Source organism: Barbus barbus (genome assembly GCF_936440315.1).
Source record: "Barbus barbus genome assembly, chromosome: 14".
NCBI lineage: Eukaryota > Metazoa > Chordata > Actinopteri > Cypriniformes > Cyprinidae > Barbus > Barbus barbus.
Window position 1 is genome coordinate 23,297,680 of NC_136742.1, and position 27,913 is coordinate 23,325,592.

At 36.4% G+C, this 27,913-nt stretch overlaps 1 protein-coding gene across 4 annotated transcripts in view; it reads left to right on the top strand.

The window, feature by feature from the left end:
• Window positions 1-5,167: 5,167 nt before the first annotated feature.
• LOC306880688 (CD2-associated protein-like) overlaps window positions 5,168-27,913 on the top strand; it is a 53,250-nt gene continuing 30,504 nt past the window's right edge. For all 4 annotated transcript variants that reach the window (XM_079434399.1, XM_079434400.1, XM_079434401.1 and 1 more), the window contains exons 1-3: window positions 5,168-5,464; window positions 23,842-24,002; window positions 26,837-27,035. In XM_079434399.1, the coding sequence (XP_079290525.1) occupies window positions 5,461-5,464; window positions 23,842-24,002; window positions 26,837-27,035 (364 nt within the window). In that variant the 5' untranslated portion in view covers window positions 5,168-5,460. The remainder of the gene's footprint in view (window positions 5,465-23,841; window positions 24,003-26,836; window positions 27,036-27,913) is intronic.

Consider the following 27,913-nt stretch of genomic DNA (forward strand, 5'->3'; position numbering starts at 1 on the left):
AAACACGGGCTGCGGATGATGGGCGGGTACTGGCGACACGCGTCATGACCGAAACTCACCACTGGCTGCTTGTCTCTGCGCCGTATGACGGGCCTTATACGAGCCCGTTTCCGGGAAGATACTGGGGATGGGGGTTTAATTTACATATTAAAATGATATGTTAATATGAACATATGTCCAAATAGTATATATACACTGCCGTTCAAAAGTTTCTTCGAGGTTCTCATTATTTGACCAAAATACAGAAACAAACTGTGGGATAATATTGTGAAATATTATAGCAATTTCTAATATTGGTTTCCTATTTTAATAGACTTTAAAAATAATAATAATAGGTTAATAATTTTTATGTGACACAGCGCTGAATTTTCATTAGCCATTAGTCTTCAGTGTCACATGATCCTTCACGAATCATTCTAATATGCTGAATTATCATCAGTGTTAAGATCATATCAGATCATAATCAAACTGTTGTGCTGCTTAATATATTTTTTGGAACTTGTGATACTTTTTTCTTTGATTCTTTGATGAATAAAAAGGTAAAAAAGAACAGCATTTATTCAAAATAGAAATCTTTTCTAAATCTTTACTCTTTACTATAACTTTTAATCAATTGAACACATCCGTGCTGAAAAAAAAGTATTATTATTTTTTTTTTTACTGACCCCAAACAATATATATTGTATATTGTAACAAAATTTTGAATAAACACTATTCTTTTTAACTTTTTATTTATCAAAGAATCCTGAAAAACTATCACAGGTCCCTAAAACTATTAAGGAGCACAACTGTTTCCAACATTGATTATAAATCAGCATATTAGAATGATTTCTGGAGGATCATGTGACACTGAAGACTGTGATGCTGAAAATTCTGCTTTGCTTAGCAGGAATATATTTTAAAATAGAAAACTTTTATTTTAAATTGCATTAATATTTCCAAATAAATATTCTTTATTATTGTTCTTTCTAAATAATGTTTTCTTTATATTTGATCAATTGATACAGCCTATCAAAAAAAAAAAAAACCCAACATTAAATATCTTACTGATCCCAAACTTTTGAACGGCAGTGTGTGTGTATACACACACAAAATGTAATAAAGTATCAAATGTATTTATTAACACAAAACATACATAAGACGGATATAAAAATATATGTAAATAAGAACTATATATATATATAAGGTTTTTCTATAAAACACATTTACATGTTGAATTCATAATACATTTGCATACATTTATATTAAATCACATAATTTATGCTATGAAATTATAACATATTACAGGGCTATCAATCTAAAAAACATATGACTTTTATTGTCACCTCAGTGATGTCAACCTTGTAGGTAACTTCTGATTGGTTCAACTGATGGTGTTGCAACTCACTATCATAGTTATGCACACAATTACACACCTATACACACAGTTTAAAAAACATATTTAGAATGATTACTATTACTACTACTACTAATAATAAAAATAATACATACATACATACATGCATACAAAAGAATCATAATAAAATACCTTAACTAAATTGGAAATAAATCATGTATGTACACACATGAATGTATATAGGCCTATGCCTACATTGTCCAGTCTCATTCGCATTATTGTTTGAAAGAAAGTACCTCATCCAAACAGTCATTCTCAGGCCTCAGACATATGCAAACAGCATACGGCTCTTTTGTGTCACTGGCACAAGGACATGAGATCATTTCCAGTGTGTCTCAGACAGGCAGAGCTCAGAGCCCACTGGCAGATGAAGAGCACACCATCTGGCACAGGCCTACACGTGCATCTGAAAGCTAAAAGGATGAAACGGGGAAATGATCTCACGTGCGACACTGTTTCTGCCCCGGGAACTCACACTAAGTGGGTTAGTGAGTTAAAGGATAGGGTAAGAGAAAATGCCTTGCTCTGACTAACATTAGTGCATCCATGCTGAAATGTACAACAATATGCTTATTTGTGCTGCTGTGCAATCACACACCACCTAGTGCTTTAAACAAACAACACTCCACCAGCACTGTGGACTGAAAGCTTTAACATTTTACTCAATTTTTAATTATGTGTGCTGACACCAGATTTTTGTTAGCATCTGCTACAGGATATAAAGCGATGTGTCTGTAGTTCTAGAGTTCAGATCATGAATATGTCTGAAGCTACACAACCAAATTATATTTTATAATTATATGTCAGCAATTATAGAACAGCAGTACTCAAAATGCCTTAAAAATTGTGTAAATCATTATTATAATATATATTATATTACTTGATTGATTTGATTTAATGTGCCATGTAAAGTCATATGGAGAACAGAAAGTTAAAGAAAACACATTATTAATATAAAAGAAAATACAGTGTCATTTCACCCAGTTTTTGTTTTGTATATTGTTCATATGCTGCCCTCTGCTGGCTGAAAAAGCTATTTTAAAGACACATAATGAGAATTTTACAATATCGTCAACCTTGATCATGAATTGACTTTGAAAAACATCTAAACAACGAATAATGACATTTAATTGAGGGAGGCAAAAGTTTAGGATAAGTTTCCTCAATTGGTACTAAGGCAATTTAAAGTAAATGTTTCAATGGTTTAAAAGAAAGCAACTTCTGTGGTTGTCTAAGCAGTTGCTTGGAGTGCCCAGCAGAGAGAGACAGAAACCACAATAATATATTGAAATAAATGCTACTCACTTCACAGTTCTGTATTAAGAGGGTAAACATAACAAAATAACTGAAACATCAAGCAATATATTAAGGACCGATTAAGGAGTACGGCCACCTTTTGCCCTTCAACAGTCTTGTAATGCTGTTACTAGTTCTAAACTGTGTTTATGAGGGGATAGATTAAGCACACATAAATCTACTAAGATCTGGGCTTCAAAACTACTCATAAAATTTCAATGTTGTTTATATCTATAGAGATTAGGGAGGACATGGAAAGCATTCCATTCATAGGAAACCATTGGACCTTACTACCCCACTAGATGGATATCTATTATGTAGATAGACGTAAATTGTGGGTTGATGTGTGTGTGTGTGTGTGTGTGTGTGTGTGTGTGTGTGTCTCAATATTTGGTACAGTTCACCGTAAATATATGTTTTCTGAATTGTCATGTAATATAATAGAATATTTTACGCTTTAAACAGGTTGTAAATGATTGTCAAAATAGCGTCTAAATAGTTTATATTATATATAGCCTACATTTAAAAAAACCTTAGTTTATATGGTTTATATCATAAAAAAAATACAAAAAAAGTTTTAAAATTAGGTTGCATATTATTCCACTAGGGTGAAGTCAGCTAAAATGGGCCAGGTTTTGGTAAATGACTTATAATACCATCAGATAAGTTATGCATGAGATCTAATGATATTCCTATTAATTAGCATGGGTCTCTTATATATATTTATATTTTTTAAATGTGAAAAAGTACAAAAGTTTTAAAATTATGAGAGGCAGTGTATCAGTAGGTACCTTCTTGAGCCACGGCACAACATTGAGGTAAAATGTGCCAGCTGTTCAGTTCAAATGAGAACAACACAGGTAACTTCAGCTTAAATCAGTTTATTTTTAACAGTAAATTGACACTATTGTCTTTAGTGTGCCATAGCAACATCATAAATATATTTCATTAAATAGAAAGTTGAATGAATATTTAATTAAACGATGCAATTAAAAATAAACTGATCATGTTGTGTAGGTGTCTGTTTCTGTTTATTGGTGTCTTTTTTGTGCAAATATGTGTGTATGCTTGTATTGTTTTAAAGACTGTTAAGATTTTGTATGGATACATATCTACAGTAGGCCTATAAACCTATTTTCACCCTCAATTTCTGTGTAAAAGTGTGTGTGTGTGTGTGTGTGTGTATATGCAGCCCATTTTACTGACATCTTCCTTTCTTCTCCTTTCTCTTCTCGTTTCTTTCTTTACTTGTCCCCCTGCCATACTGTCTGCAATGCATTTTTTTTAAAAGACTGTAAAGATTTTGTATGTATACATATCTAGGCCTATAAACCTATTTTCCCCTTCAATTTCTGTCTAAAAGTGTGTGTGTGTATGCAGCCCATTTTAGCTGAAAATTGTGGCCCATTTTAGCTTAACCAGCCATTTCTACCTAAAACAACCTTTTTAACAGAAATCAAAGTTTCTTATATAAATTAAACTTTTTTATTTTAAAGAGCATGTCAAAACATTGTTCATAAACCTTTGCTTTGTTGGTAAGCTTACTTATTGCTTTAGTACCCATAGTGATTAATGAAATTTTCTATGTCAGGCTCAATTACCTTACAATTTATCTGACAAGCTTAACACTCTGCCCTGCCAGCCTTAAAAAACTCAGACCAATAAGATCAGTTATTGTGATTTTCTGTAAAAATTTAAAGAGATATGATACCTCAACCTTATTTGGCCCATTTTAGCTGACTTCACCCTATGTTGTAGTATAGAAAGGGTCTCATGTTACCTTGAGATGATGCTAAGCCCTCTTCCAGCGTTAGACGTAGTGTAATGCAACTATTTCTTTCTCAGTAAATTGAATTCTTTGTGGTTGTCTTGTAATCCTGAACACAGGCTGAGCAGATATCATTTCAAACCTGCCATAAAACTTAGGGAAGTACATGGTTATGGAAATTGGCTTTGATTGGGGCAATTTCAGTTTACCGTTAGCAGCTTAATAGCCAAATTTAATGCAAATAATTCAGCCACAGAGAGACATTCAGTGGAGAGAAGACGAGATTTCACAGCTACTTCACCGCCTACATTCTCTGTTGACAAAAATATCATGAGAAAGTGACTGCAGAATGACTGGTATTCCCCAGCCCCAATGTAAATGCAACATAATCCTTTTCTGTATTACAATATTTAAGATATGATAAACAAAAATTCGCCTTTTTCATTACTAAGTAAAATTCCTTCTTATATACAATAATAATAATAATAATAAATACGAGTATATTTCCAGTTAATAGTTTGCTGTACAAATTAGCAAAGTATAACTAATTTAACATTTTATTATAAATATATATTAATTATATTTTTATATTGGTAAATCACTGCAATATTTGCATGGATATGGCCATTTGTGTTTTAATAACCAATTTACACTAAAATGTCACACCTCAGCCTTTTGCATTCCACCGAGGAAATCTGACTTCTCGCGGGATCCTCCCGATGAAATATCGCGGAGGCAAATCTAAGAAAGGTGGAGACTTCGGGATAACTTCCTGCACAGTACTCTCAAGAATCATACCTCATACTTAAACAACAGGCCGACGTCAAAACCAAGTCGAATGGATTAGTAGCGCAAATAAACTCGCAAACAAGCACTTTATCAACACGATTCCACGCACAAGTAGGATCTGCGGCTAGCATCAAGCCAGCTAGCTAACATCAGCTACCAGGACGGCAGATTGTACACATCAGATCCAGACGGTCTCGTATCGAAGGACAGTATGGGTGAGTTCAACTCGCTTCTTATGGATCAGTGAAATTGGCATTTCACAGTGTCATTTCGCCTTTCCGTTTCCAATGAAACGGCGCGAGCGACTCACTTTAGCGTCGTTTTATAAGAAGAAACTGTATCCAAGTGGAAAAAAAGAAAAGAAAAAAACAACAACTTGCGATCAGATGAATATTTGACTAGGCGCCAGTGTCGCAAACTGGCTCGGCTTGTCCAAACCAGTAAAATCCAGGCGTTTACGTCAATATTAATAACTCCTTACAGTATTATTGTTTACCTTTCAGATGTAAGTGGCTTTGACTTTGTTTGATTGTTTTTTTTTAAGACAGTTTGTACTAGTTGCTGTGGCTCAGTTCCAAGGAAGCCCCCTTAAAGGTGTAGTTACTCAGTTATTTTTAATAAAAATTTTTTTTACAGAAGTAAACCGCACTTTTGACAAGTCTTATTACAATGATATGCGCTCAAATAAGATGGAGAGTCCAAACCATGTCAGTTTTCTAGAAAAATCTGTTTTATTTAACACCCCTATGGGTGCCGTCATGTTTACATCACATGACACGCTGTGCGATGACCCGATTTACTACTATTATTAATAACAACAATAATAATGTCAATGTCAATTACAAAACTATTAATAATACGAATAAGAGCCAGCTAAAGGCTAACAACAAATTACTGAGTACCCCCCTTTAGTGCTTTTACCGCAGCTTTAATAAGAAGCACCTCCCTTGCAAGAAGTTAGGCAGGTATTAGGTAAACAAATATTAAAGTGGAAAACGTTAGGTTAGTGCCTATTTTGCATTGTCATGCTCTACTGCACCACACTACTGGTTTGAATAAAGTGCAAATGTTAGAAGTTGTCTACAAATCCTCTTTTGGGTTAGCTTCATTTCCATATTTACTCCTCTCAATTTCAGGTTGTTGACACTTATTGAACTTACAGTATTTTTATTAGCAGTTATGTTTTTATTATACTACTGGAATTAGTAAGGGAGTCAGAGTTGTGCTTGTTTTATTGGCTACGTCCTATGTCAAGTGACCAAGCCATTGGCTCATGCTTGTTAGTAGCCAGAAGCAAATTGCACATTCAGAAGTAGGCTACATTTTTTATGACTGGTTAATATGGCTTTTAGCAAAACTCTTTTAGATATTTTCTCTTAAGATCTTTTTTGTCATCATGCGATTATCCGAATGATGGATCTTAATTGCATAACACTGTAGGGCAGAGTTTTTAATCTCAAACACATCCTCCTTAAGATACATACTAGAGTGGAAGATGTGTTAGAACATGTCCCTTTTACATTTACTTTTGTTCGAGAACCTAAGCACTGAGGCTTAAAGGAAAAAGTTCTGAGGACATGTTTGGGATTTTAGATGCATGTCACATGGGGCATTATGGTCATTTGTTTTCCCAGCTGTAGGTTAGAGTAAATGTGTGGCGTGGGCTGCTGGCCGGCTGGCAGACAGGTTGCTTTCGTGGCCTTGAGTGCCTCCCCCCTCTCGTCAGTAATTCATCATGTTGTCGCAGAGTTATGTAAGCGCTGGATTGGAAATTGAACCAATCAGGAAGTATGGAAGTGTGTTAGAGTAACAAGTGTACTCTCTGCAAGTGTGAGTGGACATTGCTTGGTCATGTCGGGTCTTGACTGCAAACAAAATCAGTACAGGCATAGTGACAATAGGTGAACATTTCTCACTGATCTCAGGTTTCAATGGGAACGTTAACACTGATCTGTTTTCCTCTCATGTGGGGATCTGATCTACAGATGGCCTTGTCATGTTGTTTAACAATTAAAGGATGGCCTAATAACTTTCAGTTGATTAGTAGTGCACTTAGTCTGCGTAGGCTACATGTTTCTTAATGCAATGGATTTTAATTAGTGATCGACCGATATTGATTTTTTTTTTTTTACCGATACCAATTATTTGCATGTTTATGTGCCCGATAACCGGTATGCAGAACCGATATTTATTTACTGTTATAAAGTAAATAAATGACTGCGTGAAGTAAGTCCATACTTCACTTTGGTTTTTCCTCCTTTCAGTCATCTTAACAACAAATGTTTTGAGAATTCGCAGTCTTTCATGCAGGGCTCTAGACTCATTCTTCCCACTGATCTCACTTTTGCACTAACTTTCTCAGTTGGTCACACGAGCACATAATTTGGTTGCAATTTGTTTTTTTGTTTTTGCTACAACATTTGATTAATCAATGCATGCTAATGAACTTTTATCATAGTTTATAGTTATATGTAGGGATGTAACGATTACCGGTTTGACGATAAATCATGATAAAATTCCCCGCGGTTAGTATTACCGTTTCATATTTTAATTATCATTAAAACCGTATTCGATTACCGTGATTTAAACAACTCGCGATAAATAAATACTGTCCGGCATAAAGCAGAGTTTTCAGTAACAGTGTCACGAGCGCACAGCAGCACAGTAGTTTCGTTCTGAGTGAAAATAGGGCGGAAAAGCTGGGAGGTTTTAAAAGAGTGCTAAGGGAATTATACAAATTAATATATCAATGAATTAATCATATGAATGTACCTCTGAAGGTTCGGACTGTCTTCAGAAACGATTTGATGGCATTTTGTTCTCATCTTTGCTCCATGTAATACCTAAAGGAAGTGTTCGCGGAGTTCACGGGAATCAGCTGTAATTCAGCTTTTCCGTATAAAGCGCCACCTGCTGTCAGAGAGTGGATTTACAGACACTTATTTACGTTCAGTCTGTGTGCAGTTTCTGTCTGGCCAAAAAATTGACCAAATTTGCATGACCTGCTGTAAATTTTAACCGGTTGATGAAAAACAAACTTATGTACATTTAAACAATTCAGATATGCTATATAGGATTATTTATGGAGCAGATAAAATACATATAATCATTTATTAATTATCATTTTAATTTAACCCTTTTCTTTAAAGGCTGAAATGTGTGGTCTACCTTTATGTTAAACTTTTTCAAAGCTTTATTTGAACATTTACATTATTTATTTGAACATGCTATTAAACTGGTGTCAGTCAAATTGTCATTTAAAATCCAGACCTCATTGGTAATGTTATTGTTTTAGTGATTATGCAAACAAAAAGTCATTTTATTTGCTGTTTGTTGATTTTTAAGTATGAAACTTGGTGAAGTGATTTATGTTTCGGTACTTTTTGAACATCTCCAGCACATTTTAACAATACCGTGATAATACTGATAACCGTGATAATTTTGGTCACTATAATCGTGATTAGAAATTTTCATACCGTTACATCCCTAGTTATATGGTAACGAAAGTGTTCAACATTTAACTACATTTTGTGAACAGGGATTCCTTTTTTCGCGCGCTTTCACTTTCAAATTTGCGATCTTGGCGTCACATTTTACAAGAAAAGGTAATTGTCTGTTTTGCTTATATCTATACACCTTTCACTTTTTAAGACTAAAACAAAAGATGGATTCATTGTTATTCTTAATTAAAAAGCACAACAACAATAAAACGGTACATTAAAATGACAAACTTAGCTTACATAACATTTATTAACAAAAACGAATAAGACCAGGCATGGCACAGGACACTATATACCAAGTATATTACAGAATGTTTAGCAAACTCTGAGGCAGCAAATAAATGTTAATATATATATTTTTTTAATTAAGGAAAGCCTCCATAGCGTAACGTGAGGTAAACAGCAAAGATAACAAGCTTCTCAAAACGAAAACAAAAAGAAAAGTAAAACTAAACTGGCTGTAGCTGACAGGACTTGCATGTTTTTTCTACAAGAACACCAGCATGTTCATCTTCTCTGGTTTAAGAAGCGGTCTTTTACTTTAGTTTGAAAACAAAATCCTCCGTTGCGCTCCGTCCGCGATGCGCACCTTCACGCTCATGCTGACGCGGCGAGTATAAACCAGGCTCTACCCACGAAGCGCTCGTGCTGAAAGCACCTCTCTTCACATGATCAGTGAAATCTGACTCCTGCTATAATGTGCCGCGGCTCTGCAGCGCGCGCTGTATGAAGCAGACGCTTTGGAGCAGCGCAGACCATGCACTCGTACAAATTTTAACTCGCAAAAAATTACCATTTTGGTCGCAGTCTAGAGCCCTGTCATGTTAAATTTAATCTTCGTATTACAACAATAAAAAACATTTTATTTATAAAAAGCTTTAGCAGCAACACTAATAACCCAAAACTTTTAAATGGCATTGTACATAATTAAGAACATTTCTAATTCAAAATCTTTTCATTTTGAATTCAATGAAGAACCGTTAGTATCGATTAAGGGAATGATTGAGTCTAATTTGAACTGATAACATCACATTTGGTTCAAGCACTCATGTGGGGAAGGAAATATTATTACAGTGCTACGTTATGATGTTCCTTCCACATCAGTGAAAGAATGCAGACGGTGAAGACCTATTAATAAAAATAACCGATGCATGAAAATAATTTTGTTTCAGTATTTTTATAGAAGAAAAAAATAGAACCAATACTGAATAAACCTTCTCCTTACAATGTCTCTTGACATCATGCAAAGGGCTGAAAATATGTGAGGAATCTCAGCAGCCTCTCCCAACATGCTAACTACTGCACAACTAGTTATTTTGCCAAGTGATTTTGAAGAAAGGACTCTGGTTGACCTCTGAAGTATGTGTAATAATCTTTTGTTTGATTGTGTTTGACTGACGTGCAAAAAGAATCCCAGATTTTCTCTGTGGTCTCAAACTTATGTCCTCACAATATATTTTATTAATTTTTTTAACCTGACAAAAATGCTTTGCTTGGAGAAACCAAAAAATCGATGCAGCTTCATGTATGTCTTTAAGGAGGAGCAGGCTAGCTCACAATCTTGAAAGCTGTTGCTATTTTTCACACTAGTCAAAAGACTTCTGTTGGAAAAACTCTTCTTTCTTGAAGTGCTGCAGGAACTTCCGTTCTGGTTGGTCCAAGTTCTTCTTTCGGTGTAAATTCCAAATCTTTAAAGGGGTCATCGGATGCCCATGTTAGGGTCTTAATGAAAAGTCTATAACGTACTTTAGTTAAAATTTCACAATGGTAGTGTAATAAACACCTTCTTTACCCTGTGAAAATCAGCTGTGTTTTCAGCACGCTGTTATAGTCAATGTTGCTTTAAATCCTAGTGAGCTCTGCTGACTCCGCCCCTCTCTTAGGTGGAGTGACGAGAAGACCATAGATATGTGTAGATTCCACTGATCTATAATCTATAAACTGGATTGCTCATGACATCATGAAAGTGAAGCCACCGCGCCGCCATATTGGTATTCCCCACTATTCCCATACATTCCGTTGAATTAATAGGAAATCGTATGAATTTAATGAGAAAACATCACCTAACAAGTCAGCGTTTTTAAATCTGAAGTATCCCTGTACATTCTTACAGTGCAAACACCATAGGCATGAAAACGTTTTTTTTTTTAATGTCGGGAATTTCCCCTGCTTTTTAAAAAGTTACGTTCATTCGAGTAGCGATCATCGGATGAACACGATAAACATCAGACGGACTGGACCTCAACATAACAAATGATAAAGTGCTCATTCTGAAATATGAAGAAAGATTTATGCTTTGTATACACACAGCCTATACCTTCATTCGCCTTGTACAGTTATTGTAATTTTGTTATAGTGTTTTTAATCATACAGTTGGCTAATTGCAAATGTTTCAACAATGATTTCGTTAACAGCATTCGTTTTGAAGCAGGTAATGATTTAAATGGTGGTTAAAAAAAAATATTGGATTATTCATTGTATATTCAAATTAATTTCTGATACTATTACGTTCATGTTTAATAATTCCTGAATAATTACGTAGCCTACATAAAGAAATGTGTTGGATCAGTTACCTGTGTCGGCAGTACGCAGTAGACACACCCACCTAAACGATTTAAATATATGCTTATCCTGCCCAAAAAAGACCATAAACATTGCAGATAACATCTGAAGTAAAAATTAATTTACATACAGGTAACATAAAAATTAATCCCGTGCGACTGGTTCACTTCAAATCGGGTGATTTTAGGTCAGCGGTTTGCATGTGACTCAATGGTGCTCTCTGCTGGTGGGAATAGTAAGATGGTGGATCGAACACTTCTGGTGGCTTCATTGCCTGTCGGCAGTTTAGAACACAATGAGCAATCCAGTCATTATATATAGATCAGTGAGCAGATCTAAATTTAATGCTGCGGCCAACACATTTCATTTAATTTGCATTTTATTCGCGGCAGCCTTAATAGATTTAGTTTAACTGTACAGCAGCAGTTGTGTCTGTGTGTTGCCATAGTTTCTACGAGCGGAAACTGACGATATGCGGATATTACGTCATTGATCGGAGACAATGACCAGGGACGAGTCCTTATTTAAAATTGGAATTTCTCTGGATTTACAAATCCTTGGGAACTTTTGGAATAACATAAATACACAACTGCATAAAATATATAACGCTGTGCAAGTAGTTTTTGGATATTTTATTACGAAAATCTTACATATTGTACCTTTAATCTGAGACGTCTTGTCTTCCCCTGCACCGGAGCTGACACAATGGCAGAGAGCTCTCAGCTCACTCAGGGCGGGTCTAAGGTAAGACGCTAGTGGTCAATCAACTCTTGTGGGAGAGGTCTGAACAGAATTACATCATTCTGACAGGAACCTCAGAACAGCCTGATTTGAGAGAGGGGATTTTAAAACAGGGATTAAAAAAAAACACTAGGTGGATTTTTATCATTATAGGATGGACGTGTACACACACTTCCAACACACATTTATGTTCAAACAACTAGTAAAGTGAAATTTGCATCCAATGACCCCTTTAAATGAGGACTAGTTTATTTACTGTGTGTGTGTGTTTGTCAACCAGGGTCTTTATTAGCTCAGTCCAAACTGCTTAAGGGCATTGTAAGGTTAAATTGAAATGAAGTTTCCCATATTAGTTGCTCTATTTCCTCCAAGCTCCAGTCGCATATTGATTGTATGTGTTTTTTTTGTTAAGTGAAGTAATTTTATTTATTAAACCATTGACCCATTTAATGTCTGACCTCTCTCTCTGATGCATGGCACACACGACTCGCCTGGATTGCACTTCTATAGTGAACATATGCACTGAATAAATTTGTCTGTGGAATTTTGAGGTTGTCTGCACATGGTTTTAAAAAATAGAACCTCTTTATTCAAGTTTAAGTTATGTTCAGGTTAGAATCAAGGACGTTTTCAGCTAGAATTTACTCTGGAGTCATTATTCTGTCACTAATTAGTCTTGCATAATCAGACTTTTGACTATAGGCAGAAAATCTGGGCCAAGAGCCACCCATTTGTTCTGACATGAATGTTAAGTAATCAGCCCTTGTTTTGTGTGTGTGTGTGTGTGTTTTTTTTTATATATATATATACATAGGTCTGGTACAAAAAGGTTGTATGGAAAACATTTTTTGAAAATCTTGCAAATGTCAAACTCAAAAGGCAGGGACTGACTTTTTAGCATTGTAGACATTGTAGATACATGTAGTTGTGTTGTTTTTCACAGTTTTATGTAAAATAAATCAATAAAACTGCAGTAAGACAGCAATGTTCAGTGGTCAGAAGTCTATGAGAGGTTGTACAGACAACACAGAATAAATTAATATTATATTGCAAACTTCTGCCAACTCTTGCCATTTCTGTGTGCAATATGTATCAGATGGTTTGTGGGCATGCCATCTGAAGATTTGACAAAGCTCTAACCTACGCTGGCAGTCAAATGTTTCAGATTGGAATGATTTCAACGTTTTTAAAAGAAGTCTCTCATGCTCACAAAGACTGCTTGTATTTTAATAAAGATACTGTACAAACAATGATTTTATGAAATATTATTACAATTTGAAATAAATGTTTTCTGTTTTAATATATTTTAAAATGTAATCTTTCCCTGTGATAGCAAGCTGAATTTTCAGCGGCCGTTACCCCAGTTTTCATCCTTCAGGAATGAATCGAATATGCTGATTTGGTGCTTAAGAAACATTTCTTCTTATCAATGTTGAATACTGTTCTGCTGCTGAATATTCAGGATTCTTTGATAAATAAAATGTCCAAAAGAATAGCATTTATTTGAAATTGAATATTTTGTAATAATTTAAAATCTTTACTGTCACTTGATTAATTTAATGCAACCTTTAAGTATTAATTTCTTTCAAAAACCTTTAGACATCATATCATCCCTAGCACTAGTTGCTATATAGATGTTGTTAAATGACCTAAAGATTTAATGATCAAAGTCATCATAATATGCATTGTCTGACTGTAGTTTGAAGGAATAGTTCACTCAAAAATGAAATATTATTTGAAATAATGAAAGAATAGTATTTGCTCATGTTATTCCAACCCCATTGTTTATTTTCATGGAACACAAAACTAATTTAGGACAACTCAATGTGAAGATTCTTGGGGAAAATAACAAATATTAATAAATAATTTCCATTAATGGGTGAACTCAATGTTTGTCTAACAGAACTATACAGTGAAAGCATTCTAGCGCTTGTGTGTTTCTCAGCTCCTTGATCCATCTATGAGCCATAACTGTTTCTAAAGTTTAGAATAAACAAGGGGCTGTTAACTTCAGCTCCACCTGTGGAAATTAGGTTTAAGAGGTAATTTCAAAGATTGTATTGCTTGCTTGTTGGATAAAACTTAAACTGTCCTTATTAAAGCCTTGTTTCTTGGACTCAAGGCTGAAATTATTTCCTACTCCATTCAGTCTTTTGTGTTATTTCACTGACCCGGTATATTCCTGTAGTTATTCACAAGTTGGCAACTGTGAATAGCGTTTTAAGTAAAGCTTTAAGAGATTTTGGCAATCAGAATGCAGAGAAGTAAATTACCTAATCTGTTTTCCTTTCTAAATGGCCTGCAGAGGGAATAAGAGCAGAGTCAAAAAGCAGAGTCGCAGGCTCTGGATCTGCTCCTGACACTCATGCCAAATCGGCCAACTATTTCATTATGACAATTTCTGCAAAGCTCTGCTCTAGCAGGATATTTCGGTAAGGCGAAAACAGAGAGGCTAAGTCAGCATGAAACATGGGATACATGAGCTACACGAAGAAGTCATATTGTTGTTTTACTAGACACTTTCAGTTTCCAAAATTCCTGGCCTTACTTACTTGTTTCTGCATTTCTGTCATATTGGTACTAACTGGTGTTTTCTATGCAATAAGAGCACAGCATACGAAATAAAAAAAATACTTTCTATGTACTCAATCAATGACATAATAAAGCCTTTTGAGTTAGTTAATTTGGAAGTTCATCTTAATTTGGAAGCCCCCCCCCCCACTCCTTAAATGGTTGGAAACATGGTCAAGGCTAAATTAGAAGCAAAACCAACTAACCACGATTTATGGTGGTTTGACATTATACGTAACTTTGTCTTCTGCAAACTGTACCAAGAGGAAGAGACGATGACTGCGAGGCCACCAGCCTTCACAGTGTTAAAAACAGAAAGTGGCCACAGATTTCCATCCAAGAGGAGAGACAGCAGCAGCCCTACACTCCTCTTATGATCAGTAGGACCCCTGTGGAGAGGGTGAGTAGCTTCAAGTACCTCGGTGTAAACATCTCCGAGAACCTCACTTGGACTACACACATCCAAACACAGGTTAAGAAAGCCAGGCAAAGACTGTACCATCTGCGACAGCTGAGGAAATTCAGGGTCTCACCAGCAATCCTGAAAACGTTCTATTCAGGGACCATAGAAAGTGTATTGACTCACATCTCAGTGTGGTATGGAAACAGCTCCAATCAGGACAGCAAAGCACTACAGAGAGTTGTGCGCTTAGCTGAGCGCATCTCAGGGTCTGCTCTCCCCTCTCTGCAGGACATCTACCTCAAACGCTGCAAAAACAGAGCTGTTAAAATCTTCAAGGACCCAAATCACCCTGGTAACCATCTATTCACTTTGCTTCCATCTGGTAAGCGCTTCCGTAGCCTGATGGCAAAAACTGAGAGACTTAGGAGGAGCTTCTTCCCCCAGGCCATCAGGCTCCTAAACTCTAACTCTGTGTCATAACATCACTTGACTCCATGTTAACATCACTATATTAATAAGCTATTGATAATTTTTCTCTACCTCATATTGCTGCTTTTTAAATACCCTGTACAACTTTTTTGCACATTCCTGTTATATTACTATTTATGTCAACAACATATTGACCTGCACATTTATATTTATATTTTTTTATCTTTTATTTTATTCTTTTTTTTTTTCTACTTTTCTTTTTCTTTTGTCTATACAATTGCACTGTCCTTGGAGCGGACCTGACTTACATTTCACTGCTGGTTATACTCTGTATAATTGTGTATGTGACGAATAAAAAAAATCTTGAATCTTGACGGCACATGGTTTGGCGTTTGCTCAAAAAGGCTTGGGTTGTGTACTTGTTGATCTATTGTTTAAAATGTACTCCCCAGAGAGCTGTAAGATGCTTGACTTGTGAGACCCATTCCTTAATAGAGGCGCTAGTCAAGTGTAGATGTGTAAGATGCAAGCAAAGTATTTTTTATTTTATTTTTTTACAGGGATTCTGTAAAAATTGGAGAACTCGTCCATCACATTGGGATTTTTTTTGATTATTTAGACACTGCTAGGCCTTTTACTATCCTGGTAACATTACTAGGGTCTGATGTCAGGACCGAATAGGGTAGTTCCGGGAATTTTACTAGATTTATTTGAAAAACAGAAACTCCCATTGAGAAAAAAATAAATAAATAACTATATTTGAAGGACCAATTCTCACTATTAACTAATTTGTTTATTTGCATGCATATTGGCTGTTTATTAGTACTTGCAAAGCATATATTTACAGGTGGGCGATAAACCGGTAGATACAATTAACCGGTAGAAATTTGTCAACCTTTAGATATTTTGGACTATCGTCTCTATCTCACTTACATGCTCGCGTGTCATTGCTGTGCTCTGTAGTCACTAAAATGGGTCGTTTGCACGTGTCTTTAAAGGGGTCGTATGATGTGATTTCAAGTTTCTTTCTCTTTGGAGTGTTACAAGCTGTTCATGCATAGATGAGATCCCTAAAGTTGCAAATACTAAAGTCTCAAACCCAAAGAGATATTCTTTATAAAAGTTAAGACTCGTCCACGCCGCCCTCATTCAAACACGCCCCCACATGTCTACGTCACGATGTGGAAATATTTGCGTAATGCCACCCAAATGTTCACGCAAAGAAAGAAGGCGTGGTTTCAGTAACCGCAGTAGTGTTGATGCAGCCATGTCAGGGAGACACTGTGTTTCTATGCGAAAGAAAAAGCACTTTATTTGGCCTCAATTAGGAATCATTGGTTTAGATATGTTTACAACACAACAGCACAACCCAAATGTTTGAATTTGTGCAACACATTTTATGGACGACAGTTTTGTGAACCTAGTAGAGTACAAGGCTGGCGATGCACAAAGGCTATTTCAAAAAAAAAAAAAGGGTCAATTCTGACTTTGCTATGACAATCTGGCGCTTCTGAATCAGCGACTGTAAGTATGATGTTATTAGTTCAAGTATTTGCTAGTGACTGTTCAAATGCGGAGTTTTGCGTGTTATGCGTCATGTGACTGTGTGTGTGTGTGAGGGGAACAGGGTCACAGTGTGCAGCTGCAGCCCCTCAGAAATCATCTTAACAGTGGCTTGTGTACTGCAAATACATAACTTTAAGCATTTCAATTTAAAAACAAGTGATTTTAAGCAGTTCAAATGCAATCAGCAGCAAAAGCAAGCTCATTTCAATATATGCGTACGCTGTCTGTTTCTAAGCGCTGTCAGTGAGGCACGAGCATTATTTTTGGTGTTTTGTTGGCCTTGAATGGTTAAAGGGGTGGTTGACTGGTTTTTTTTCAAGGCTTGATTGTGTTTATGGGATGTAGTCTAGCATGTGTTCATGCTTCGTTTAAAAAAAAATGCATTATTTTTCACATAATGTACCTCTGTCCCTTCTCTGACAAATATTCAGATGATTTCATGGTTTTATGAAGCCCCTCCCTCAGAAATACACGATGGGCTTAGATTGGTTAGTTGGCTCAGTGTGTTGTGATTGGCTAAACTGCCAGTGCGCATCTAAACGTCACGCACCTTGCCTCAGTGGCATGTGCTCCAGTTGTATTGTAAGCAATGACATCGTCAATACTGCTTATCAATCTGAGCCCGATTGAGATTCCGAGGATATTAGTGAAGAGAATCACGCAGAACCCATCTAAGCACGGCTCTTAAAGTTGGGGTATGTGGGTATAAAAAAAACGCTTTAGAAAACTGAGTCGGGGCCGAGTACCAAAACAAACTTGTAGCCAATCTGCAGAAAGGGGCGTGTCTACTCATGATGTGGAGGAAAAAGCATTCAGTGCACAGGATGGGCATTAGCCGAGTCGAGCAACTGAAAGATAGAGATGGTGGATAAAAAACAAAAGCGGAAAACGCAAGAAGGCGCAAGATAAGGCAAGAAGTAGGACCCGTGTAAATATCGGATCAGCTTTCCAGCGCTGGAGAGAACTCAAGGAGCGGAAGGCCTGTGATCGGATGCTGAGGTTGCGTTGTTTTTTCTCCATAGGTGAGTAACACCGTGTCTACACCGGACGTGCTGCGCCGCAACCGCTAAAGTCTGCCTACACTGGACGCGATAAAGCGACCGTTGAAAATCATTTTAAATTTGTGTCGGCACGTCATAAATAGAACGCGGCAGCAGTTTTCTGTCTGGGATTTGTCGCACCACGCAGCATCATGTGTAGACAGCATCACTGATTATAATGACTTCTGTAGTATTTTGTCACGCCGTTCGCGTCCGCTGTAGACACGGTGTAACATTGGTTTTGCTTTGTTTCACAGAGCTAATCGTTGCCTGAGTTGCGTACGTATGTGTGCGGCGGAGCTATCAAAATAGGGGCAAGACCCTTTTGGTGTAGGGGCGTGTTTGTTTTGGTGATTTCAAATATCAACATTGGCTACGAGAAATCGCTTAAAACATTTCTCCATAAAATGGACTTCATTGGGACCCAAACGGTTCAAGGTCCAAATGACAGTTTCAGTGCAGCTTCAAAGGGCTTTAAACGATACCAGACGATGAATAAGGGTGTTATCTAGCGAAACGATCGGTCATTTCAAAAATAAATAAAAAAGGTTAAGTTTTATAAGCACAAATGCTCGCCATGCTCTGTTCTGTGATGCGCGTTCGTGACGTCACGTAATACGCAATTACGTGGAAAAGGTCACGGTTGAGGTAGGCGGAAGTACCGAGTCAGTAGGCTTTTTAATATTAAAACACCCAGGATACGCACACGAAATGGGCATTTTAAACGATAAACTGACTCAAAGACATTTGAATATGTGTATATGGTCCTCCTTCCGCACATTTGTAAACACTGACTCGGTACTTCCGCCTAAGTCAACCGTGACCTTTTCAACGTCATTGCGTATTACGCGACGTCATGAACGCGCATCACAGAACAGAGCAAGGCGAGCATTTGTGCTTATAAAACTTAAAATTTTTTATTTATTTTTGAAATGACCGATCGTTTCGCTAGATAAGACCCTTATTCATCGTCTGGTATCGTTTAAAGCCCTTTGAAGCTGCACTGAAACTGTCATTTGGACCTTGAACCGTTTGGGTCCCAATGAAGTCCATTTTATGGAGAAATGTTTTCATCAAAAACCTTAATTTCTTTTCGACTGAAGAAAGAAAGACATGGACATCTTGGATGACATGGGGGTGAGTAAATTATCAGCAAAAGTTTTTTTTAAAAGTGAACTAATCCTTTAAGTCATTCCCTTAAGGTGCTTTATGTAACCGGGCACTGGAATCTGAGGGTGCAAAAAAAATCAGCCTTTACGCGAGTGAACGAGCACTCAGGACACAGAACAGGACACAGATAATAAAAAAAAAAAATAATAATGTACAAATATACAATATGTATTTTTATTATTATCGGTCACTAAAACAAATTCCTCGTATGTGCAAACTTACCTGGCAATAAAGCTAATTCTGATTCTGATTCTGATGTTAACTGAGGGAGAGAGAGCCCTTACCCGCGCACTCTTTCTGGGCCTGTTTACACCTGGTCACTTCATGTGTTTTCTCTTGTTGGACAGCTATCCGATAGTGAAAAACCAGTCCTCCGAATTCGAGCGAATTTAAATCCGACCGCTCAAACCACTTGTCTGAGACACATTCCAGATTAGTTAACATGCGCGCTATCACAAGCGCAGCAGTCATTTGCATCACTCATAAATCACATGAACTGATCAAATACGGCTTTGGCGGGATAAAAATTTGTTCTGGCGGCTGCCAAAAAATTTTCAATGTAGGAAAAACCCTGGAAGTGACAAAAGTCCAAGACAAGGCACAGAAAATGCACCAAAAACAAGAAGGACCTGATTTATGAGGAGAGCAATCACGCTTATTTTCTAAAACCAAAATAAAACTGAACACCTCAAAATTGCAAAAACAAAACGAACAAAAAACAATATCCTTCAAAAAGGTATCTTCGGTATAATGGATAAATAAAATAATGTTAAGTAAAATGAAAAAGTCAAAGTCTTCTTGCACTGGATGTGCTGGTTTCGGCCTCATTGCCATGCAGCAGCAGTCATGTATATAATTACATATTACATCTCATATATATAAAACAATCTCATATATAAAACATCTGTGATTCACAACTACTGGCTAAGGAACTCACATTCACGTAAAGTTACAAGTTGACAAGTTTGGGTAAGGGCAAAATGCACAAGATAAAGTAATTTCAGTGCCCTGTAGTTGGCGATATCACATCTTTTGTAGCATAAATAAACTGCTGAAGAAAAGCTAGATGCCATGCAAAATGTAATGTGTAACTGCAACACTCATTTCAAATGTAGTGGAGTAAAGAGTACAGATACTCATTCCAAAATGTAGTGAAGTAGAGAGTAAAAGTTGCTAATTTCTTTGATACTCATGCTGCGTTCCCGGCAGGTTTTTGTGCCCGTAAGTCACGACTTCAAACCACGACTTACGACTTTGTAGCGTTCCAGGCAAGTCACATCAAACTGCCTGAGCGCAAGGAATTGTGGTAGTTAGATGTAAACAAACCAGCATGGCGGACCGTACGGGGCTTGTGCTCATTTACAATCATTTCTATCGCTAAAGGTGCTTACTCCTTGCTTATTTGTCGGCGCATAAGGCAAGAGAAGCTGTTATAACTTTTATTTTACGTTGTTTGTATATTTGGAAATGCATCTGTAGGTGCTGCCACTATTGTTTTTTGCGGGCTATGTGACGTCAGAGCGCGGAACTGGGAGTATATCGATCTAGTACGAGTTCACGGGTGGGAAGTCACGGGTTTGACTGCCGTTCCAGTGCACTTTCACGGGTTGGAAAAACACGGGTTACGGGTTGCCTGGAATGCAGCATCAGTACAACTACAAAGTCTTCGAAAAGATACTTAAGTACAGTAATTAGTTACATTTACTCAAGTACTTTACACCTCTGGGTGTCACATTATGCAGCTAGTTGCCACCTGTCATAAAACAGTAAATTTAAAGAAGAATGTGATTGGTAACATTTATTTATTATACTACGGGGTCATTGAATGCTTTAGTCTGATTGGCTGACAAATGTTCTAAGGTGTCCAATTATTTTCAGGGAAACGCGTGACGAACGTAGTTCAAGGCAGGTCTTGACCGCATTGCATGTCCATATCACTTTGCCAAATGATTTCAGTTATTTCAAAGTTCCTTACGTCCTAAAACTGAAAAATAACAAAAACCCAGAATGACACTGGCCAAGCAAATAAATATAGTAAACAACAAGATCAAAACGACAGATTATTTCCATTTTGTTTTTTTTTTTTTGTTTTTTTACCAAAAAAAGTTTTATTGTGTACAGAAAGCACATATTCTATTTCTCCCTCTCTCTCTCCCTTACACATGCACATTCTATAGTGCAGTTACATGCACTAACCAGACGAATGCCTTTAAATGTATCCTCTGATTGAGGTTTTGTACTTATTCAACATTTCTATCAACCTTTTTCTTACCGTAAAAATGGGCCCATTTGTAAATTCTATGGGTCTAGCTTCCGGTCTCATCCGCGTCCAGCTATTTTTAGCTGGACAAAACAGTTTGTTTTGCTGGCTGATATTGAAAATTTGTGTGTCTTATGATATTATTTTAATGTATTATCTTAATTATGAACACACTGGTTTGTTATTCTCCTCGTTATTTATCTGTAACGGCTAATGAACCGGAAGTCTCACCCGTAGGCATACTTCCGCGTTGAATAAAAAGGTAGATAGATATGGTTATTGTGAATTCTTCTGGCCACAATAATTGTGTAGTGAAAATTTGATATTGTGACAACCCTAATATATTGTATTATTATTCACTGCTGCAGTGTGTAAACCTTCCACTTTTTTAGCAGCAAGAAAACGTCTTCTTTGTCAAAACATTATATTTCTTTACCGGCATTGCATATCATTTGGGATCAGATTTTTAAGACTATGACGAGTTACACAGCCTGTGAATAACATAAGGACACCCAGCAGCTACTAGTGACCAACATTACACTGATAAAATCATTGAGAATGGGGCATTACACAGATTCCTCATCATCAAAGTCGGCCTAAACTGGTTTATTTTGCATCTCTCGAAAGAGATATATGGCCAAAATATGCGGGCCATACAGGGAACTTTGTTTGATGATTACAACTGTAACATACTTGTTTGTAGAAATACTTTGTACAGACATAACCCGACAAGGTAGGAATGAGATCCTGTCAAACACACTTCCCTCTTCCCTCTTCCCTGTGTTTTTCATGAGAAGTCCCTGCTATCTCTGACATTGCTGTGTAAATAACCTTTGTCAACAGAAGTACTGTGTGCATATGCAGCTGATCACATTCTTCTCAGACTCATGCAACTCTCACAGCCAGATTTAGCGCTTTTCCTAAGGCATTGTCTAACACGATACAGTTTCCAGAGTCTCTGGAAATGGTTGGGAGATGTTTGTGTCAGGGTGTCCGTGGTAATGATTATGTAGCAGAGAAACACACATTGCTCAGACATTGTTGTTTTTGTTTGACTGAAAGTTGATGAACACCACTTTGCTTGGAAACGGTCATTCCAAAGTCCTTGGAAAAAGTGCTTTTAAGTGCTTTTGGCTGTTAAAATGACCATTGTTTGGCTTTGTCCTTGTAAACATACCTATATTTGATTAAAACATTGTTTATAGGGCTGTGCTCTGCTGGCCCTTGGCCCAGTGATTTTGAAGTTATCGCTCAACAAAGAGGTCAAACAATAGTGGCTGTAAAGGGCAAGGTCTAGATTTCCACACGGTTCTTCTGTGGTCTTGGTGCGGAATGTTTATTCACTCTTTAAAGGTCAGATCCAACTATATTAGGACACATTTTAAATATTGGACTAGTCAAGTTCATGTTGATCTGATTGCGATTTAACTCCTGCGTTAAGTTAAAAATATGGGTACAATCGTTTTGAAATTAATTGGAGTCATTACAATTAATCAGAAATCACACAAAACAAACAAAAAACTGGTAAAATCAGCAAACCTTTAAAATTAATACCGATCACACATTACAAAAAATGGTTATAATAACATTATAGACATTTTTTTGCCGAATACATAAATACCCTTAGACTTCCTTGTTGAGAAACTGACATAAAGAAATACATTTTATTTTGGGTTTGTGCAGCTGCCTTTAACGATTAAATATGAGGTCAAATTGACTCATAATCATCATAACTGTAATAGAAATTCTAAGTGTTGAAACCGTGCAGGTATGTTCATGATCCTAAGTGAGGAAAAATCTCAAAATTTCAAGAAAAACATTGTATTTCAACCAGTATTTCAGACAACATGAAATTCAAAATTGGTCAAATTGACCCACAGCAAATGAACAGTTCATCCCAAAGTTAATATTCTCATAATTTTCTCACCCATGTGACGTTCATATGATTTTTGGACTACTTGTATGATAACTATTGTGATTTTTTTTTTTTTTTTTTTTTTATCCATATGTGTTTCAACGAAGAAAGACGGAAAGTCATGTGGATAAGTGATGACAGAAATTTCAATTTTGGGTGAACTATTGCTTTAAGGACCATCAATACATTTGAAATTGTATACAATATCAGTTTGAGTGTGTGTGTCAATGCAAACAGACCATTTGTTGTTGAGATAGACCATTCATTTCTGCGTTTGTTTTGCTTTATCAGTTTGTATTTGGTGTGAAATGCCTTGGTTATATTTTACTGTACATCCTTGTTACGTAATATCTGTGCCATTATGTCACAAACAACCTTTATCAGATAATTAATCACAGCATGACTTTCAATGACCGTCTGTTCTCCCCTTTGTAGTTGAGGTGGTGGTGGAGTTTGAGTATGAAGCCGCCCACGAAGATGAGTTGACCCTCAGACTTGGAGATGTGATCAGGAACGTTCGACGAATTGAGGAGGAGGGATGGATGGAGGGAGACCTCAACGGGAAACGAGGCCTTTTCCCAGACAACTTTGTAAAGGTAATTTCAAGAAATGCTTTTTAATGTGATATATTGGCTTTATGTAAGGACATAAAGGAGGGTAAAAAACCTTGTGGTTGGCCAAAACTGAGTGACAACAGGAAGGAAGTGGTTTTCTTTAGGTTTGACATTACAAGTTTTGAATTCCGTCTGAAATCTGGCCATGTGTCATTGCAAGTATTGCAGTCTCATCTTCAATTTGTGTATACCTCTTAATTAGTGTTTTGAGTAGTTACTGAAGCAGCGTGAGGCAACCCACATTAAAGTTGGTTGTAATGGCAAATCTAGTCAAAGGCAGGAAATTATTGCTTTTATTTCCTTGTGGAGATCCTTTAGTAGGGTGTGAGGTGATCTTCCACTCCCTTAACTGAACTTTGATCCCGAAAAGATCTTATAGTCAGGTGGTTTCAGGAGAGGATCATGGAAATCGAGCAGGTAAGGAGCTTGTTTTAGTTTGTCTGTCTGTCAGTTTGTATCTGAATAAGATCTTGGGCTTGTCGTGTCTGGAAAGCATGTTACTGGTAATGTTTTGTCTAAAGGTGGTTTTCTGTTCATTCAGTTTTTCTTAATGTGGCACTGGATTTGATTGCCTGTTTCGTTGAATCACCAGACAGATCGCAGATAGCCAGGATTCAAAGTGTGCTTACAGGAAAAGCATAACCAGAAAATAATTATTTAGTAAAAATGTTTTTACACTAACGGCACCATTTTTATTGTGTTCTTAAAATTCATTTTCTACAATTGTGCATTTAGAACATATGTGTTTTGAATAAATATTTCATTTTTATACTTATTTTTAGACCGGAATAGTTTTTGTGATTTTTTTTTTTTTTTTTTAAACTGAGGACATTTGTGATTTTATGTACTGCTTTCAGTACACTGGTTTCATGTACAGAAAATTTAGTATTTTTACTTATTATAATTATTCATTATTAAGGTATAATAAGAAAACCAGGAGCTTTAAAAAGGTTGAGAAGGCTGACCTCAAATTGGTTACTGAGCAGGGAGTAACAAAAAGGAATTTCTTTGTCAGCATCTCAGACAGGAAGTTTGGAGCGGACAAAGCCTGTGGCATTCTCCATTCTGCACCGGAGCCTCCAGGAAACAAAAAGCGCTGCTCCACATGCCTTTCTCTCAAACACAAACCCTGTCTGAGTCCATATGAACCCAGCTAAAAAGACTTCTGTAGAGTTTCTGTGGTAATACTGTGGCAATGCTAGAATAATGCTAGGGTACTTTGATGTATTACATAGTACTTACCATAGTATTAAAGGGTACTTCAAAGAATGTCATGTTATCAACCATAGTACATTTCCAAAAACAACATAGTATTATGCCTCAAAATCCATGGTAGTTCCTTGGGTAGTAGACTAAATAAAGCAGATGCAAAGTGTTCTGATTTTGGCATAGCAAATGAGGTTTAAACAATTTAACATTTTTTGCTATTATTATTATTTTAATGTAACTGCATTTATGAATATTGCGCCACTAGATTCACCTAGCGAAAGAAACACTTTTTCCATTTAATTGATTTAAAGTTGTTGACATTAAATGATTGCATTGTTTATTTATAATAAATTGATTAACCTTTTAATTCCCTGATTTGTAGAATGCAATTTATTTTTAAATGATTTATCATTTTAAGTTTTAGATTATGATTTCGCCATACATTCTCTACAGATACATTTCAGACAACTTTAAATCAATTCGAAAGTTTGGGGTCAAACACCCCGTATGTTGTTTATGCTGACATGTTTATTGGTAATTCATATGGAGAAATATATTATTTTGAAGTTCATTTAATTTTAATTCTGCTTCATTACATTGTAATTGCTACCTTAATTAAAATTCGAGAATTTAAAAGGTTTCTTAATTCAGGTGTAATACACCTGAGCTCTACCAGCTCAGGATTCTTTATTCTTGTTTATAGTATGAAGTGCTATACTTCAGATCCTCTTAATATCCATACCAAATACAAATATCATTGAGAGAGTGAGAGAAGCACAGAGCAAGTTTCAACTGGATGAGCTGAGAACTTACTTCCCGGGGCTGTCTGAAGTCGCTGGAGATCTCATCAATCCTTTATTTCTCTTCTGTCTCTCTCTTCTCACCTTTTTCTGAATGTGTGAGGGAGGCTGTGATGTTGCTGAATTTACATGTGTTTGGAAACTGTGAATGTAGGTGCTAGTCAGTGGTTTCTGTAGCGTTTTACATGATGTGGGTGTGAAGAATGTAAATGTAGAATGTTAAACCTAACAAAGAACTCATGGTAAAATAAACAAAACCTTCAGGTGCTGTTGGGCGTATAGATGTTGAATTCTCTCAGACATTTTCATTTGAATTTAAACTGCCATAAAACAATTTTTATTATTATTTATTTATTGTATTACTGAAAAAATAAATAAATCTGTATTTATTTTTAAACCGGTTTTGCTAAATCCTTTATACCATAGTATATATTCTAGCAATGCTATGAGTGACAAAAAAACATGGTGTAACGTGTAAATACAGAGACAAATTAATATGAAAAAAGATATAACGTCTGTCAGGTTCCAAACAAGAGAAAATAATTAAAAATTATGAATTACCTTTCATTTGTGCAGCGTTTTCTTTGCTGGAGTTTTCAAAAATACACAGTATCATGATTATTTAATATATAAAGTATTTTCATTTGAATTTTCAGGGAAAATATCATGATACATGTTGTGTCCTGGGTATAAAATTACTCCTACCATGATGTGTAATTTGTCATACTGCTGTTATATGTGTTGCTACATGTGATATTTGATTATTTTTGTCTGTGTGTGTGTGTGTGTGTGTGTGTGTGAATCAAGGAGGTGAAAAAAGATGAGCCAAAGTCCAAAGAGGAGCCAAAGGAGGCTAAAGAAGTGAAGGAGGTGAAAGATGAGACTCCGATACAGCGGCGAGCATCAGGGAATGTGGCAAGCTTGGTGCAGAGGATCAGTACCTACGGCATCCCGGCAGGAGGAATTGGCTTACAACCCCATTCTAAACCCCGTGCCTCAAAAAAGAGTGCGTCTTTTTTCATTTCAAATTCTAACAGCTTTTTGCTCTTCTTTAACTTAGACATTTTGTTTTTAGAATGCCACACATAAAATGTCCCTTCTACCCAACAGACCACATACAGTGCCCTCCAAAAGTATTGGAACAGTAAGGCCAGTTCCTTTATTTTTGCTGTAGACTTAAAACATTTGGGTTTGACATCAAAAGATGAATATGAGGTGAGAGATTAACATTTTTATGAAAAATGGGTGGGTTCAAACAAAAGGTGCTATCTTCTAAGTTGTGTATCAGATCCAGATGAAAATAGTATACCTGTAAATAAAAGCTGAAATGTTAATCTCTCATCTCATATTCATCTTTTGATGTCAAACCCAAATGTTTACAGTCTACAGCAAAAATAAAGGAATTGGCCTTACCGTTCCAATACTTTTGGAGGGCACTGTATCTGTCTCTGTGACCGCCTTGGACTCTAACAGCAAAACAATTGTCACGAATCCACCCAAGCTTTTTAGCCATTGAGCAAAAGTAGCCAATCAGAAGCACGTTGTACCTGTAAATCATTTTGCATGTTTGAGTTTGCTGACATTGGGTTGACTGACATGTCTTTGGATGAAGGCCATGTGGTCAAATGTAGTGGTCTCATTCAGTCTAGTGGAAAGTAGCATCATGGGTTACAGCATCTTTATTGTTAATTGGTTATTGGTGTGTCATTGTGGGATTTAAAAAAAAACGTTTTAGCATTAATTTAATGTCAAAATAATTTGTCACAGCAGGCTGAGATGATTTTTATATAGCTATTCATAGTACAGCAGATGGTAATATTTCCTTTTTTTATTTTTATTTGTGGTTTGTTTGGATTTTAGCACAAAAGTGTTTAGCAGATGAAA